General features: G+C 40.5%; 3 protein-coding genes across 3 annotated transcripts; all 3 read right to left on the reverse strand.

Moving 5' to 3' along the window:
- Positions 1-6,764: 6,764 nt before the first annotated feature.
- LOC116919351 lies at positions 6,765-9,758 on the reverse strand. Its single transcript, XM_032925320.2, has 4 exons — positions 9,641-9,758; positions 9,234-9,583; positions 8,303-8,440; positions 6,765-7,669 (listed from the first exon to the last, which is right to left on the reverse strand). Exons 1-4 carry the CDS (start codon positions 9,756-9,758, stop codon positions 7,079-7,081), a joined length of 1,197 nt encoding a protein of 398 aa, XP_032781211.2. The 3' UTR covers positions 6,765-7,078.
- Positions 9,759-11,153: 1,395 nt separating this feature from the next.
- Positions 11,154-11,933, reverse strand: LOC116919350 (skin secretory protein xP2-like). The gene has a single exon (XM_032925319.2). It carries the CDS (start codon positions 11,931-11,933, stop codon positions 11,154-11,156), a length of 780 nt encoding a protein of 259 aa, XP_032781210.2.
- Positions 11,201-12,756, reverse strand: LOC123470697. Its single transcript, XM_045171254.1, has 4 exons — positions 12,733-12,756; positions 12,574-12,643; positions 12,317-12,516; positions 11,201-12,257 (listed from the first exon to the last, which is right to left on the reverse strand). Exons 1-4 carry the CDS (start codon positions 12,754-12,756, stop codon positions 12,000-12,002), a joined length of 552 nt encoding a protein of 183 aa, XP_045027189.1. The 3' UTR covers positions 11,201-11,999.
- Between the last annotated feature and the right edge of the window lie 105 nt (positions 12,757-12,861).

Raw genomic sequence — 12,861 nt, forward strand, 5'->3', positions numbered from 1 at the left:
CTTCTTTTGATCTTTTCCCTTAAATGTGGTAATTGATGGAGTTGTTCAAGGTGATTGTTGGTCGTCAAGTTCCTATTTGGATTGTTGCCTAGGGTAACATCAATTGGTAACATGGCTTCCCTGCCATATAGTAAGAAAAATGGAGTAACTCCAGTAGACTCCTGTCTACTGGTGTTATAGGCAAAGGTGACGTGATCTACTATGTCGTCCCAATCTGTATGACTTGAATTAACAAACATAGACAACATTTCTGCAAAGGTATGATTAAAACGTTCAACTAATCCATTACTCTGCGGATGATATGCAGTAGTAATAAGATGATTAGTTTGTAAGGCTCGAAATAGTTCCTGTGAAAATTCAGATGTTAGACATTTTCCACGGTCAGAAATTACATTAATGGGAGCCCCGTGTTGAAGAACAACACGTCGTACAAAGAAGTCGACGACTTCCACGGTTGTTGCTTTTGGTACAGCCTTTGCAATTACCCATTTTGTTAGGTAGTCTACAGCGATTATTACGTGACGATTTCCCAACTGGGAAAGTGGAAATGGACCTATTAAATCAAGACCAACTTTTTCAAATGGTTGTTTGGGATAAATCGGCTCCATGAAACCTGCTGGACGATCCTTTGGTTTTTTCTTCGTCTGACAATCTATACAGGATCGAACATAATTAATTACATAACGAGTCATTTTAGGCCAATAAAAGCGTTGATTAATTTTTTTCAAGGTCCGGGTAACTCCAAGATGACCAGCAGTTACATCATCATGACATGCTAGTAAGACCTGTTCAATCAGAGTATGTGGTAGACATAATCGATAAAACACTTTGCCATGTTTAACAATACGATGATATAAAATCTGTTCATGAAGTATGAAATGACGTGTTTTGCGGTGTGTCATGGCTGATAGATGTCTTTCCTGCATTTCTTTAATAATTGGTTGCCACCAAGGAGATTCCCACTGTAAAGATTTTAAATTAGTATTTTGAATTAAAGATGATGGTTGAACAAATAACATAGGAATCTGCGTTTCGGGCTCAGGTGGGTTAATTGGATTGCGAGAAAGTGCATCGGCATCAGAATGTAGACGGCCGCTGCGGTGAATGATTTCAATGTCTAAATCCTGAAGTTGCAGGGCCCAGCGTGCCAATCTTCCTGCTAAATCTCTTTTACGCATTAGCCAACACAAAGGGTGATGATCAGTCACTACCTTAATTTTTGATCCCCAAATGTAAATTTTAAACTTTTGAATTGACCAAATTAATGCTAAACATTCCTTTTCAGTAATAGAATAATTCTTTTCCGCTGGGCTTAGCAATCGGCTGACATAGGCAAGAACTCGTTCTCCGCTGTCTTGTTGTTGGACTAAAATTGCTCCCAATCCATAATCACAAGCATCACAATGGATTTCCATTGGCAACTCATAATTGGGATGTCCGAGGATAGGTGGAGAGGTTAAAGCACTTTTCAGTTGCTGGAAACTAGTCATCTGCTCGTCGGACCATAGGAATCGTTGACCTTTCTTCGTTAAAGATGTTAAGGGTCTAGCAATAATAGAAAAATTTTTAACAAAGCGTCTGTAATAAGAGCAAAGACCGATGAAACTTTGAACTTCTTTTAGGGAGGATGGTACAGGAAACGCTGTTACAGCTTTCACTTTTTCGGGTTCAGGCGACAAACCTGAACCGCTTACAACGTACCCCAAAATCTTAAGGCAGGTTGCAACAAACGTGCACTTAGACAATTTAAGTTTGAGATTAGCCTTTATCAAGCATTGAAGAACCAGTTCAAGTCGAGTGAGATGCTGTGGGATGCTATTAGAAAAGATTACTATATCATCAAGATAGACAAGACAAGTATTCCATTTTAAACCCGCCAACAAGACATCCATCATACGCTGAAATGTACTGGGAGCATTTGTCAGTCCAAAAGGCATAACCTTGAACTGATAAAGTCCATCCGCTGTTATGAAGGCAGTTTTTTCTTTATCCGCTGGCTTCATCTGAACTTGCCAGTACCCACTCTGCATATCCATTATAGAAAAATATTTCGACCCCTCTAACCTACTTAATGCGTCTTCAATTCGCGGAAGAGGATACACGTCTTTTCTAGTAATAGAATTCAATTTGCGATAATCGACGCAAAAACGCCACGAATTATCTGGTTTCCGAACCAACACAACGGGAGAAGCAAATGCGCTTTGAGAAAATTCAATTATATTGTCAGTTAACATCTGTTCTACTTGTTCTTGAATTTGACCTCGCTGCTTCCATGCACTGGGATATGGTGCTTGATGTACTGGCGGGTGATTTCCAATATCAATACCGTGTTGTACGAGATTAGAGGATCCGAGATCATGGCTGCTTGTAGCAAAACAAGCAGAATATTTTAAAAGCAATTCTTTAATGGCCTGTCTCTGATCTGTGGGTAATTCTTTATTAATCGCATCATCAAAATTTAATTCGGGACTGTTATCAAACAATAAAGGCTGGTCTGGAACTTCAACTGTAATTATCTCTCCCAATTTTACCCCCTTTTCGATTAATTGAGGAGAATCCGAAAAATTTATTAACTGAACTGTTTCAAGTGACAAATTGGATAAAAAACAAAATCGCCCCACGGAGAGACCCTTATCATTCATTATTTTAACAGAAGGCTCAATCATTTCAACATCCCCGGTTGTCCTTCTATTAGTCATTTCATTTGTTCGAGTTACAGGGATAGAAATTACCGAATGTGCTGGAACAGAACAAGCCTCTTTGCAAACAATGAAATCAGAATTGTTGGGTGGATCAACATAATCAATTTCACAAATTTTAAAATATGTCTGTTCATTTTCATAATTAATTTGAATGGACTTCAATTGTCGGAGTGTATCATTCCCAATCAACAAATTAAACCCATTAATTTCCAAAACGACAGCAGTGACTGAAACATTTATGTTGTCTATTTTTATTTCAACATCTACAATCCCATGAGGCCGAGTTCTTTTCCCATCTGCCAATAGTACATCTGACCCCACCCAATTTTTCAATGGAAGTTTTAGCATTCTATAAAAGTAAGGAGAAATTACAGTGATTCCAGAACCTGTGTCAATAATGGCTTCTAAAAGGTGTTTAGAACAAATAACATCTTTGAAAACTAATTTAGTACGATCCAGTTGGGGAATGGCAAATATGTGATCGGTGGTGTCACCCCTTTCAACCACCGATTTTAGTTTGACGAGGTTGAAGGAGTAGGAGGGGAGATAGGATTGGATGTGGAAGATGAGTTTCCCGTACAAGTGTTGGCTAGATGGTTTGGATCTCCACACTTAAAACATTTTCGTTCTCTATCATTTCTTTTAAAATTCAACCGACTGTGTGAGCGATATGACCAGCTCGAGTGCAATTATTACAAATTGGACGACCATCAGATGTGCGCTTAAAGGGTCTTGTATTGGAAAAAGGTTGGTTCGAATGTGTTGATTTTTCAATTAACTTCTCAATAGAAGATAAATGAGAAACAAGAGTGGTTTCAAGAGAAGATTTTACCTCAGTTATTTCACCTTTGAGTTCCCTTTTTAATGTATTCATCGATCCTTCAAATTCTTTTCTTGTAATGAACGAATTAGATGTCGAAGAATTCATTATAGGTAGGCATTGAGTTGGAGTAATGATTTTAGACGACCAATCATTCCGGTTGGCTAAATGCATAGCCTGGGAATGTCGCAATACAAGGTTAAAAAGAGCCTGGGTATCTGTGACGCCGTTTTCAACCAAAGGATAAACGCGCTCAAGTAATGTTGGTTTCAAACCCCGTAAAATGTGATTCACTTTAGTTGGTTCCGCCATGTTAGGATCAAGTATAGAACACAAATAAACGATGTTATAACAGTACGTCATAACAGGTTCATCCAGTTCTTGGAATCGATTTCTAAGTTGGGATTCTAAATCATACTCGTAATTAGGATCCTTAAACGCATTCAAAATAGCAATTCTCAACGTCTGGTAATCTTGAGGTTGTGGAGCAAGGCTCAGATACCATTCAAGTGCCACACCCTCCAAACACATTCCCAAATGTGCAAAACGCCTAGCTGCATTCCAACTATTGTAATCAGCAATACGCTCAAATCTTGTAATCCAATGCATAACATCTTCACCCGCATTTCCATTGAAAACAGGGGGTTCACGTTCGCGAAAACGGCCTTCTTGTACCCCTACAAGGACCACATTTTCAACCCCATCCCCAAGATTTGGTCCAGCCTGATTTTCCATCTTCAACTGATATTACAAATGATCCCAAACAAAACAAAATAAAGTAAAAATAAAAAAAAATGAATAGACAAAAGGAAAAATAAAAAATAGTTCTTAGAATTATTCAATGAAAATAAGAAAATGGATACTTAACAGATACTCAAAAAGATACAAGTAAATGTGAAGTGATGACCACACTGGAACAACAGTGACAACGCAGAACAAATATTTAGAGTCACTTAATGAAGCACTAGTTTTTTTGTTTTTTTTTATCACTTTGTCTCGAATCAGATCTATTAATTCATTTCAATGCCCTTTACCCTGCATCTCCACCATAATTGTCACGGGAATTTTTACAAAGGGCATGAATTAACAAATCTGACGAAAACTCAACCAATAGTGATTGTCCGGCTCTTTGCTGCTTGAACAATAAGGCAGTCAATTTGCCTAACTTCCACTAATTGGCGAAAACACGGCCAAAGAGTGGATCAAACTAAACACTGCCAAAAAAGAACAAGATCAAAAAAAGTTCCATGCGTGCACTCGGACGAACATGCAGAATCTGAGACTAGTAGGTCTTCCAATTTTTCTAAAGAGGTGAAGGTTAATGGATTTCTGGGTTCAACATTAGAATTCTGGGTAGAATCATTAATTAAGAGTTTCTGGGTAGTAAGGAAGGTCATTCTCTGGAAAGAGCGAGAATGACCTTGTGTAAAAGGCATAGGAGTTATCAAACCAATAATCTCATGACAATATGTTTTATTTGCCTATGGGGAAGGCGTGTTGATTGTGGCACGGGTATAGCTACTGCCGGGTACAGGAGCTGCTGCGGCCGCCATTTGTACTGCAGCTTGATTTGGAGCTATCAGCTCCTGAATTTGTTGCGTATATGCCTGTTGTTGTTGAAGAATTTGTGCTGCAAAGGCTTGCTGAGTGATCAGATCTTGTAGCAGCTTGTTTCTGTCTTCTTCCCGTTTTCGCTCATCTTTTCTTTGCTGGTCTTGAAACTCAGCGTCCAGTTGACGTTTGTACTCCTCGCGTTTGTTTTCGGCTAGAGCCTGTACAACAATCATTTCTTCTTCGACCTCTGCCACTGCGGAGTAATCTTGTTCGATTTGCTCCTCGGTAGCGTTAGTGGATTGTAACGTCCATCTAACCTGGTCGCTTGCTTTGATAAATTTATGGTAACGTTGTTTGAGGAGTTCGGTCTCCATTGCAAGGTCGTTATCCAGTTCGGCTGTCACGAAATGTTTTTGTACTGCTTGATTTTGTCCATCGTCCTAGTAAGGTGGCCTTTTAGGCCTGCACGTCTTGCCATTGCCGCTCGTGACATGTTGAATTTGGTAGCTTGAACTAACTAAAGCAAAATAGCGAAAGGAGCTGGATTTCCTGCTCCTATTCTCGAAGTTTCTTCGATTCTCAGTTGCTTGATTTACAGTAGTATGCAGCTGGGTCCAACTTTTGGATTTCCCTTAAAGAAGCAGGTAAAAAAATAGTTGAAAGTATTTACTTTCAGTATTGCCACTAGTTGCGTTTAATGGAAGAGAGTAGCGTTTCGCTATTCTCCAGACAATGGACGTATTGTTTAAACTCCACTGGCTTGGCTTTTTCTTCCTTCCTTAAGCAGGCGACTGTAAAATGTGGCGAATAGATTTGGCTCTTAGTTAGCTCTCGGTAACTTAGAGCGCTGTACCTTGTTGTCAGCTATACCGGTGTCACGAGGTTTGGACAGTGATTTAACACGAACTATGATGATTGGAAATCAATGGAGTAACGGCCTCCCAGTGACGTAAATTGTTTAAAGCAAGATAAAAAAGAAATTCGAAGAAGTTATTGTGAAATTATAAGAAAGACACACCATAGCGTGATTTTTCCAGCCTACGTGGCTTAGAATCGCAATTCTTGCAAAAAAAGCAATGGAAATTTTTTTTTAAATTTAGAAATAAATAAAAATAATTGGGTCTTGTGACCGTTAGTTGGCGTGAACCTTTAATTTGAAAGAAAAAAGGTTAGAATTTTCGAAATATTAGAAAGGAAGTTGTAATTTTGAACGCTATGTGACGTAGACGTTCAATTTTGTTCAAAAATAGTTAATTTTGAAAAGAAAAACCAGGAAGGGAATAAAGAGTCTCAAATCTGAGCACCAGATGGCGAAGGCGTTAAGTTTTGATTAAAAATGGTTGGATTTTGAGAAGAAGAAATAAGTTTGTTATTTTGAGCGCTAGATGGCGAAAAGGTAAAGTAACTGAAAAGAAAAAAAATTAATTTGAAATTTGAAGAAAAAGGGAGAGTAGAGTATGTAATTCTGAACGCCAGATGGTAGGCGTTCAATTATAGTGAAAATTTGAAATTTTCAAAATTAGAGAAAATGGTTGGAATTTCGAGCCTAGATGGCGTCAGAATACTCAAAATTTAGATAAATAGAGATTGGCGTTGCCTATCCCTAAATATGTAAGAAAGTTTTTTGTTTTTGTGGATTGTAATTATGAAATTACGCTCCAAGTTGAGAAAAAAGGTAAATTGCAACCTTGTTTTTAAATTTTCATTTATTTTTGGGGAAGAACATTCACAAAGCTTTGTAGAGATCGATAAGATCGTCTGGATTGGCATGAATTATGAGTATTTCTTCTTCCTCTTCGTCTATCTTCTCTTCTTCTTCTCCTTCTTTCTCTTTCTCTTCTTCTTCTTTCACTATTTCTTTGTCTTTTTCTTTCTCCTTTTCTTTCTCTTTTTCTTTCTCTTCTTTAGTGATGGTCGGTTTGATAACGGGGTTCGGGTCCAGGTGCGGGTTATCGAGGATACTTTTGGGGTGAAATTTGGCGCGGATGTCAGGCAGTATTCGTTATGTCGGGTCGGGGTTTGGACGAATCAGCGTATGAACCATGCGATGGTTCAACGGGTGAATAATGAGTCCGCCTTCGCTGTTTACAATTGTACCGCACTTTTTTTGTATGTATCCCGTAACACCAGCATGTGCCCTATAGTTGGTTGGAAGAAGTGGCTCGGGTTCCTCCTCTGAGGCAAGGTCGATCAGGTCTTCTTCTAGGCCTGCCGCGATCGAAAGTTCGAGATCTCGTTCGGGTTGCTCGATTTGGGGTGGCAATGTGGTCGCTTCTGCTTCTTCAGCCGGTCTGTATCGGATGTCACCTGAATATTTTGGAGTGAGGGCTCCCTTTAACTCCGCAAGTGGCATGGACCGCACAAGAATCGGGAGGACAGACTCCAGAGGGTTGGTTGCTGCTGGTTGGCCGGTTGTTTCAACGTAGCGGTTGTATGCCTCAATTTGACGCCTGGCCTCCGGGGTGTTACGGAATTGTCTCGGCAGCCTGGGTCCTGTCCACGGCCTCTCCAAGCCTGCAGCCCGCCTTTCCGCCCTCTTGATCTTTTCGGAATCCCTAATTTTTGAAGTTGTTTGGAGACCAGAGGTGCTCCGCTATGGCGGGGGATAACCGAGATAAAAGGAAAATTAATGGAGGAACAACTCGAACAAGAATTTGTGAGAGAAGAGAAGAAAGAAATACAAGCCAATATGGCCGCCACCGACCACGTTAGGGAGAGGATCGGCAAAAAAAATTTTAAACTTCAACCCATTTGGGACAAATGGAGAGAGGAGAGAAAAAAATAGCAATCGAGAGAAAAAAAATGTTTCAACAAAAAAAAATTTTTATACAGAAGGGAAACCTTCGTTGAGGTTTCTCCAAAATCTCTAGCTTGAGCTAGGTGGCATACGCCGTAATGGCCGCTGACCACACGGTGCGACCGATTTTTTAAAAAAGAGAAAATTTTGGGCACCACACACAAAAAGAAAAATTTCCCCTACCAAGATGGTAAATAAACGTAGTTGTTTCTACGATTTAAAAGGATGTAAAACGGGAAAAAGGAAAAAGATAGTAAAAAAATTTGCCTTGAGGCCTGCACGTGGTGTACACAGAAAAACAGAAAAAAGGGGGGTGAGTTACGTCTCCCCCAGAGTCTTACCGTCAGCGAAAAATTTAAGTTAAATTTAAATAACTTAATTAGTTCGAACTAACATGTAAGAATTAGTTCAGCTCGTGAATGAACTTACCTTAGTAGAGTTAAAATTGATGAAATAGAGTTGAAGACATGGGAACACAGGTTTTGGTGTTGACTGTTGGAGATCTGTATTTTGACTGAATGCTCCTTGCCCTGTACATACAAGCGGTCGGTAGGCCGGGGGGTGGGGCTACACATAAGTAAATTTCAAGATGGTGGCCTTCTAGCGAGGGCCACCCAAATCATACAAATTAAAACGTTGTGGAAGTCGCGTTCGTCGTCCAGCTCGCGTTGTCGTATGTTGGGAATACGGTGTATTCCCAAGAAATCTTCTAAAACCTTTGTTTTGCTTTTATAACAGCCAAGCAAACACTTTCGATTAGAAGAAATATTATACAGTTGGTCTTCCGTGTCAATGTTGACGTTTTTATTCAAAACTTTGGTTGTTGAAGAATATAGCGAGAGAATTTTATCTATGGATTTAACTGTTGGATGCATTTTTACCGACCTAACTATTCCAAAGAATCTCTGTGATGAAAATGAATTTGTTTACGATTGTAAAAAATCTTTTTGACAAAAGGTAATTACTTCCAAAGAATCTTGATTCCATTTTCCACTTAGCACACAGCCATAGCTTGCGATAAAACATTCTTCTGTGAGATCAATCGCACTCTTTATAGTCATTCTCCAACCTTCCATAGTAGTTTTCGAAGCAAACATAACTAACTTTTTTTCTTCTTTTCTTCAGTTGTGGGTTTTCTGGTTTTCGCCTTTGGCTTCACTTAACATTTCTAAAAAAAAATTCACAAACACTGCTAACAAACGAATCAACCATTTAATTACATGGTGAGTGGGAACCATCTCTCTATACCCCCTGTCAAAAAGGTACCCACATAATTTTTTTATGGATAAATTCATCCATTACAAAAAAATTAAAAAGTGTTAGTGAGGAACATGAATTATGAACAATATGAAAACTATACCATATTCGACTCTGGGGTGGACAGGGATTTAGCAGTCAATCTAAAGTGGGGATACTTTTTGACCAGCATTGCTATAACAGTTTGCAGCTCAGCAGTAGTTGGTTGCTCTGTGTACAACCACATCGATTTTGCAATATCACGAACCCCTTGGTTAATCTGTGACGTCGTGAACACTGCTTTATCATTCTCCATTAAAGGTTGCACCTGAGCACTAAATTTTGAAGGCAGCTTGAAGTCTTTAGGCAATCGCTTTGCAACTTGCACAACCTTTGGGTGCTTGATGCTTGGTCCTGGCTGTGGTGCCGTATCATCCACCGGCAGGGCTTCACTTCTTCTTTTTTGTGGCTCACCTGATGATCGTAAGATTAGGAATAGCAAATATCACTTAGGAACTTTCATGAATTTACCTGATGTTGATGGTGAAGCGTTGGATGAGTCCTTGGTAGAGAGGTCAAATATTGGTTTGTATACACATCTGACTGTTGATAGGCTCTTTAATGGAGAATCTTCACCGATTTCAACCATGGTGGCTTGGTTAACCAAGCTTTGTCTTTGCAATGAATATGTACTAGAATCTAAAACTTTCTTTAGTGCTTTACTCTTCTTTAAAAGACTTTCACTTAGCAACTCCACATCTGGCTTAGAGCCGTCACTACTTGGCAAGAAAAAATACTTCAAATGGGTCTTGCTGAAAAGGTTCACCAGCGCTCGAAAAAATTTCAGCTAAAATTGTCTTTCTTTCGGGTGCTGTGTCAGACATTGTGAAGAATTTACGATGAACAATGAATGGAACGAAAGCTACTTGGCCAAAAAAATCAAAACCACAATGACAAAATTTAAAAAACTAAGTCGCACACTTTCAATCAACGTAAAAGCCATATAAATGTACAGTAGGGAAACGAGTCTCTTTGGTTTTTTCGACAATGGAATGGTCGTCGTCCAAAGAAAAGAGCCAAAAACAAGCATGGTGGCATTGCCGAATTACATTATAGAAATCATAATAATTAATTCTTCTTCTAAAACAATCTCCAAATGGGGTTGTGACTAAAATGCGCGCCTGCGCGCGTCATCCCCCTAAAATGTTCGCTTTGACATGCGCGCTTAGCACTCTAAAATAAGCGCTTTCATTCGCGCGCACTTGCTTAGAATTTGCGTGAATCTTCGTACACCCCAATTTCAAATCCTAACTACCCGTTTGTGTTAACAAAAAATACTAAAAGCCTTGCAACTTTAAACGGACATGTAAAGGAAAATACAAGTATTTTATATGTTAGTCCATTCTCCAGTTGATAACATTACCACTTTACCTCCAATGGTCAGTGTGCCTTTACCTCTTAGTGGTATTTCGCAAGATAAATAAACGTTGATGTTGATGATTTTTTAAACTTTGTGACATTGAATTCTGAAAATCAAGAAGAGGAACTAGAAGTTATGAGGTCAATTTATGGAGGAGATGCAAATTTTAGGGAAATGAACACAAAGACGTTTCCAGTATATATCCAATCTTATAGGTATAGAGACAGTGCTACCCCCCGTCACAAGTATCTTGAGGTTCCGAAATACCTACCCCGAAAAACGACAAATCTACCCCGACATACCTACCCCTGGAAAAACGGGTAAAACATCCCCCGTCACACCTACCCCACCATATGTATCCCTGTAAGAAATTCGAAAACGCTCCCGTCACATCTACCCTCTGAAAAATATATTAAAAATTTAGCCGTCATACCTACCCCTTCTTTTAATAGATCCCGACAAACCTACCCCATCTTTAAATGATGATCGAACTACTCTAACTCTCCGATTAATACAAGCCGTCATACCTACCCCTTCGTTTAATAGGACCCCTAAACACACCATTTGTCATTAGATTAATGCAATTAATTAAAAGAGCCAGAAGTTTCAAAATAACGTAAGAATTTATTGAACATATATTCTTAAAATATGTTGGACAGGAGTCCGACAGAAACAGCATAATGGACCGACACGCTCTGCACACGCTGCACAGAGTTTGTGCCCACATGACACAAAAGCAGAATCAACTGTGTTCATGAGGCACACACCACAAAGATTACGTTCAGCAGCCTCTGTAGGAGCAGCAATGTCAGCGGGAGCAGCTGAATAAGCGGGAGTAACAGCGTCATCGGGAGCAGCCGCTTCAAAGGGAGCACCAGCGTCAGCGGGGGCAGCAGCTTCAGCGGGAGCAACAGCCACCACGACGTTGTTTGGGCGTTCCCCGCGGGGTCGTCGTTGGCGAATAAGAATCGCACGGCCGTTCCCATCAGGCCGAAGATGGCGTGTTATTTGGCGATTTCGCACAACTCTTGGTGGAACGGCAGGTTGTCCATGTACAATGGCAAATGGTTCAGCAGCGTCATCGGGAGCAGCAGCTTCAAGGGGAGCAGGAGCGTCATCGGGAGCAGCAGCTTCAAGGGGAGCAGGAGCGTCAGCGGGAGCAGCAGCTTCAAGGGGAGCAGAAGCGTCAGCGGGAGCAGCAGCTTCAAGGGGAGCAGCAGCATCAGCGGGAGCAGCAGCTTCAGCGGGAGCAGCAGCTTCAAGGGGAGCAGCAGCATCAGCGGGAGCAGCAGCTTCAGCGGGAGCAACAGCCACCACGGCGTTGTTTGGCCCTTCCCCGCGGCGTCGTCGCTGGTGAATAGGAATCGCAGGAGGGTCCCCATCAGGCCGAAGATGGCGTTGCATTTGGCGATTTCGCACAACTCTTGGTGGAACGGTAGGTTGGCCATGTACAATTGCAAATGGTTCATGTCACACGGCAGGTTCCTCAGCTGCAATGACAGGTATATCAGCTGCGACGACAGGTGCATCAGCTGCGATGACATGTGGATTATTTAAACCCGCACGCTGTTCCCGTGGTCTTCCAGCGGCATTTCGAGGTTGCCTACCAGCAACATTTCGAGGTTGCCTTCCAGCAGCATTTCTTGGCAGACGGACACCATCATGCCTTGGAAGACGAACATCATTGTGCTGTGGTGCCTCCTGATTCACAGGCATAGGTACCAAATCCTGATTGCAGAAAAATAAGATTAGTACAAAAAGAAACATAAACAGATAAATACACTTACCCGAGCAGGTTCTAAAAATCCCGTTGCAACCTCAAGGAACCGCTGAAGATTTATTTCGTCATTCCTCAGCAATCTTGTATTGTGCGAGATTCGAGTATCTTGTCCAATCTGTCGCCTCGTACGATGTCGGCCTATTTCTTGGTTAGAACAAAGAGCAGCAAAATCTCTGGCTGAAGTGGCCTCAACTTTTTGTAGATGTACTAGTGACAAAATAAACGTTTGATAAATGCGATCGAAATGCTAATTGCAGTACTCACTTATGAAATCCCAAAAGTTTCCATGGGCAACTTTGCAGCGAGCAACTTTGCAGATCTCTAGTGCTTTGTCCTTTAAACGGAGTTGTAGCAGCAGCTTTTGGTCTCATAAGTACTATTGTTATCTATGAGAACAAAGTGCTATTTGTATGTCAATTGTACAAAACAATGAAGTTTGATTATCATTTTCAAGCATTTGAACTTACGAATAGAAAAAGAAAGTTGTTGTGCGTTGTAATGTTAGATGAACTTGTTGATTATCAAAACTACCATAGACATTCGCCTGTTGAT

Source organism: Daphnia magna, linkage group LG3 (genome assembly GCF_020631705.1).
Source record: "Daphnia magna isolate NIES linkage group LG3, ASM2063170v1.1, whole genome shotgun sequence".
Classification (NCBI taxonomy): Eukaryota; Metazoa; Arthropoda; class Branchiopoda; order Diplostraca; family Daphniidae; genus Daphnia; species Daphnia magna.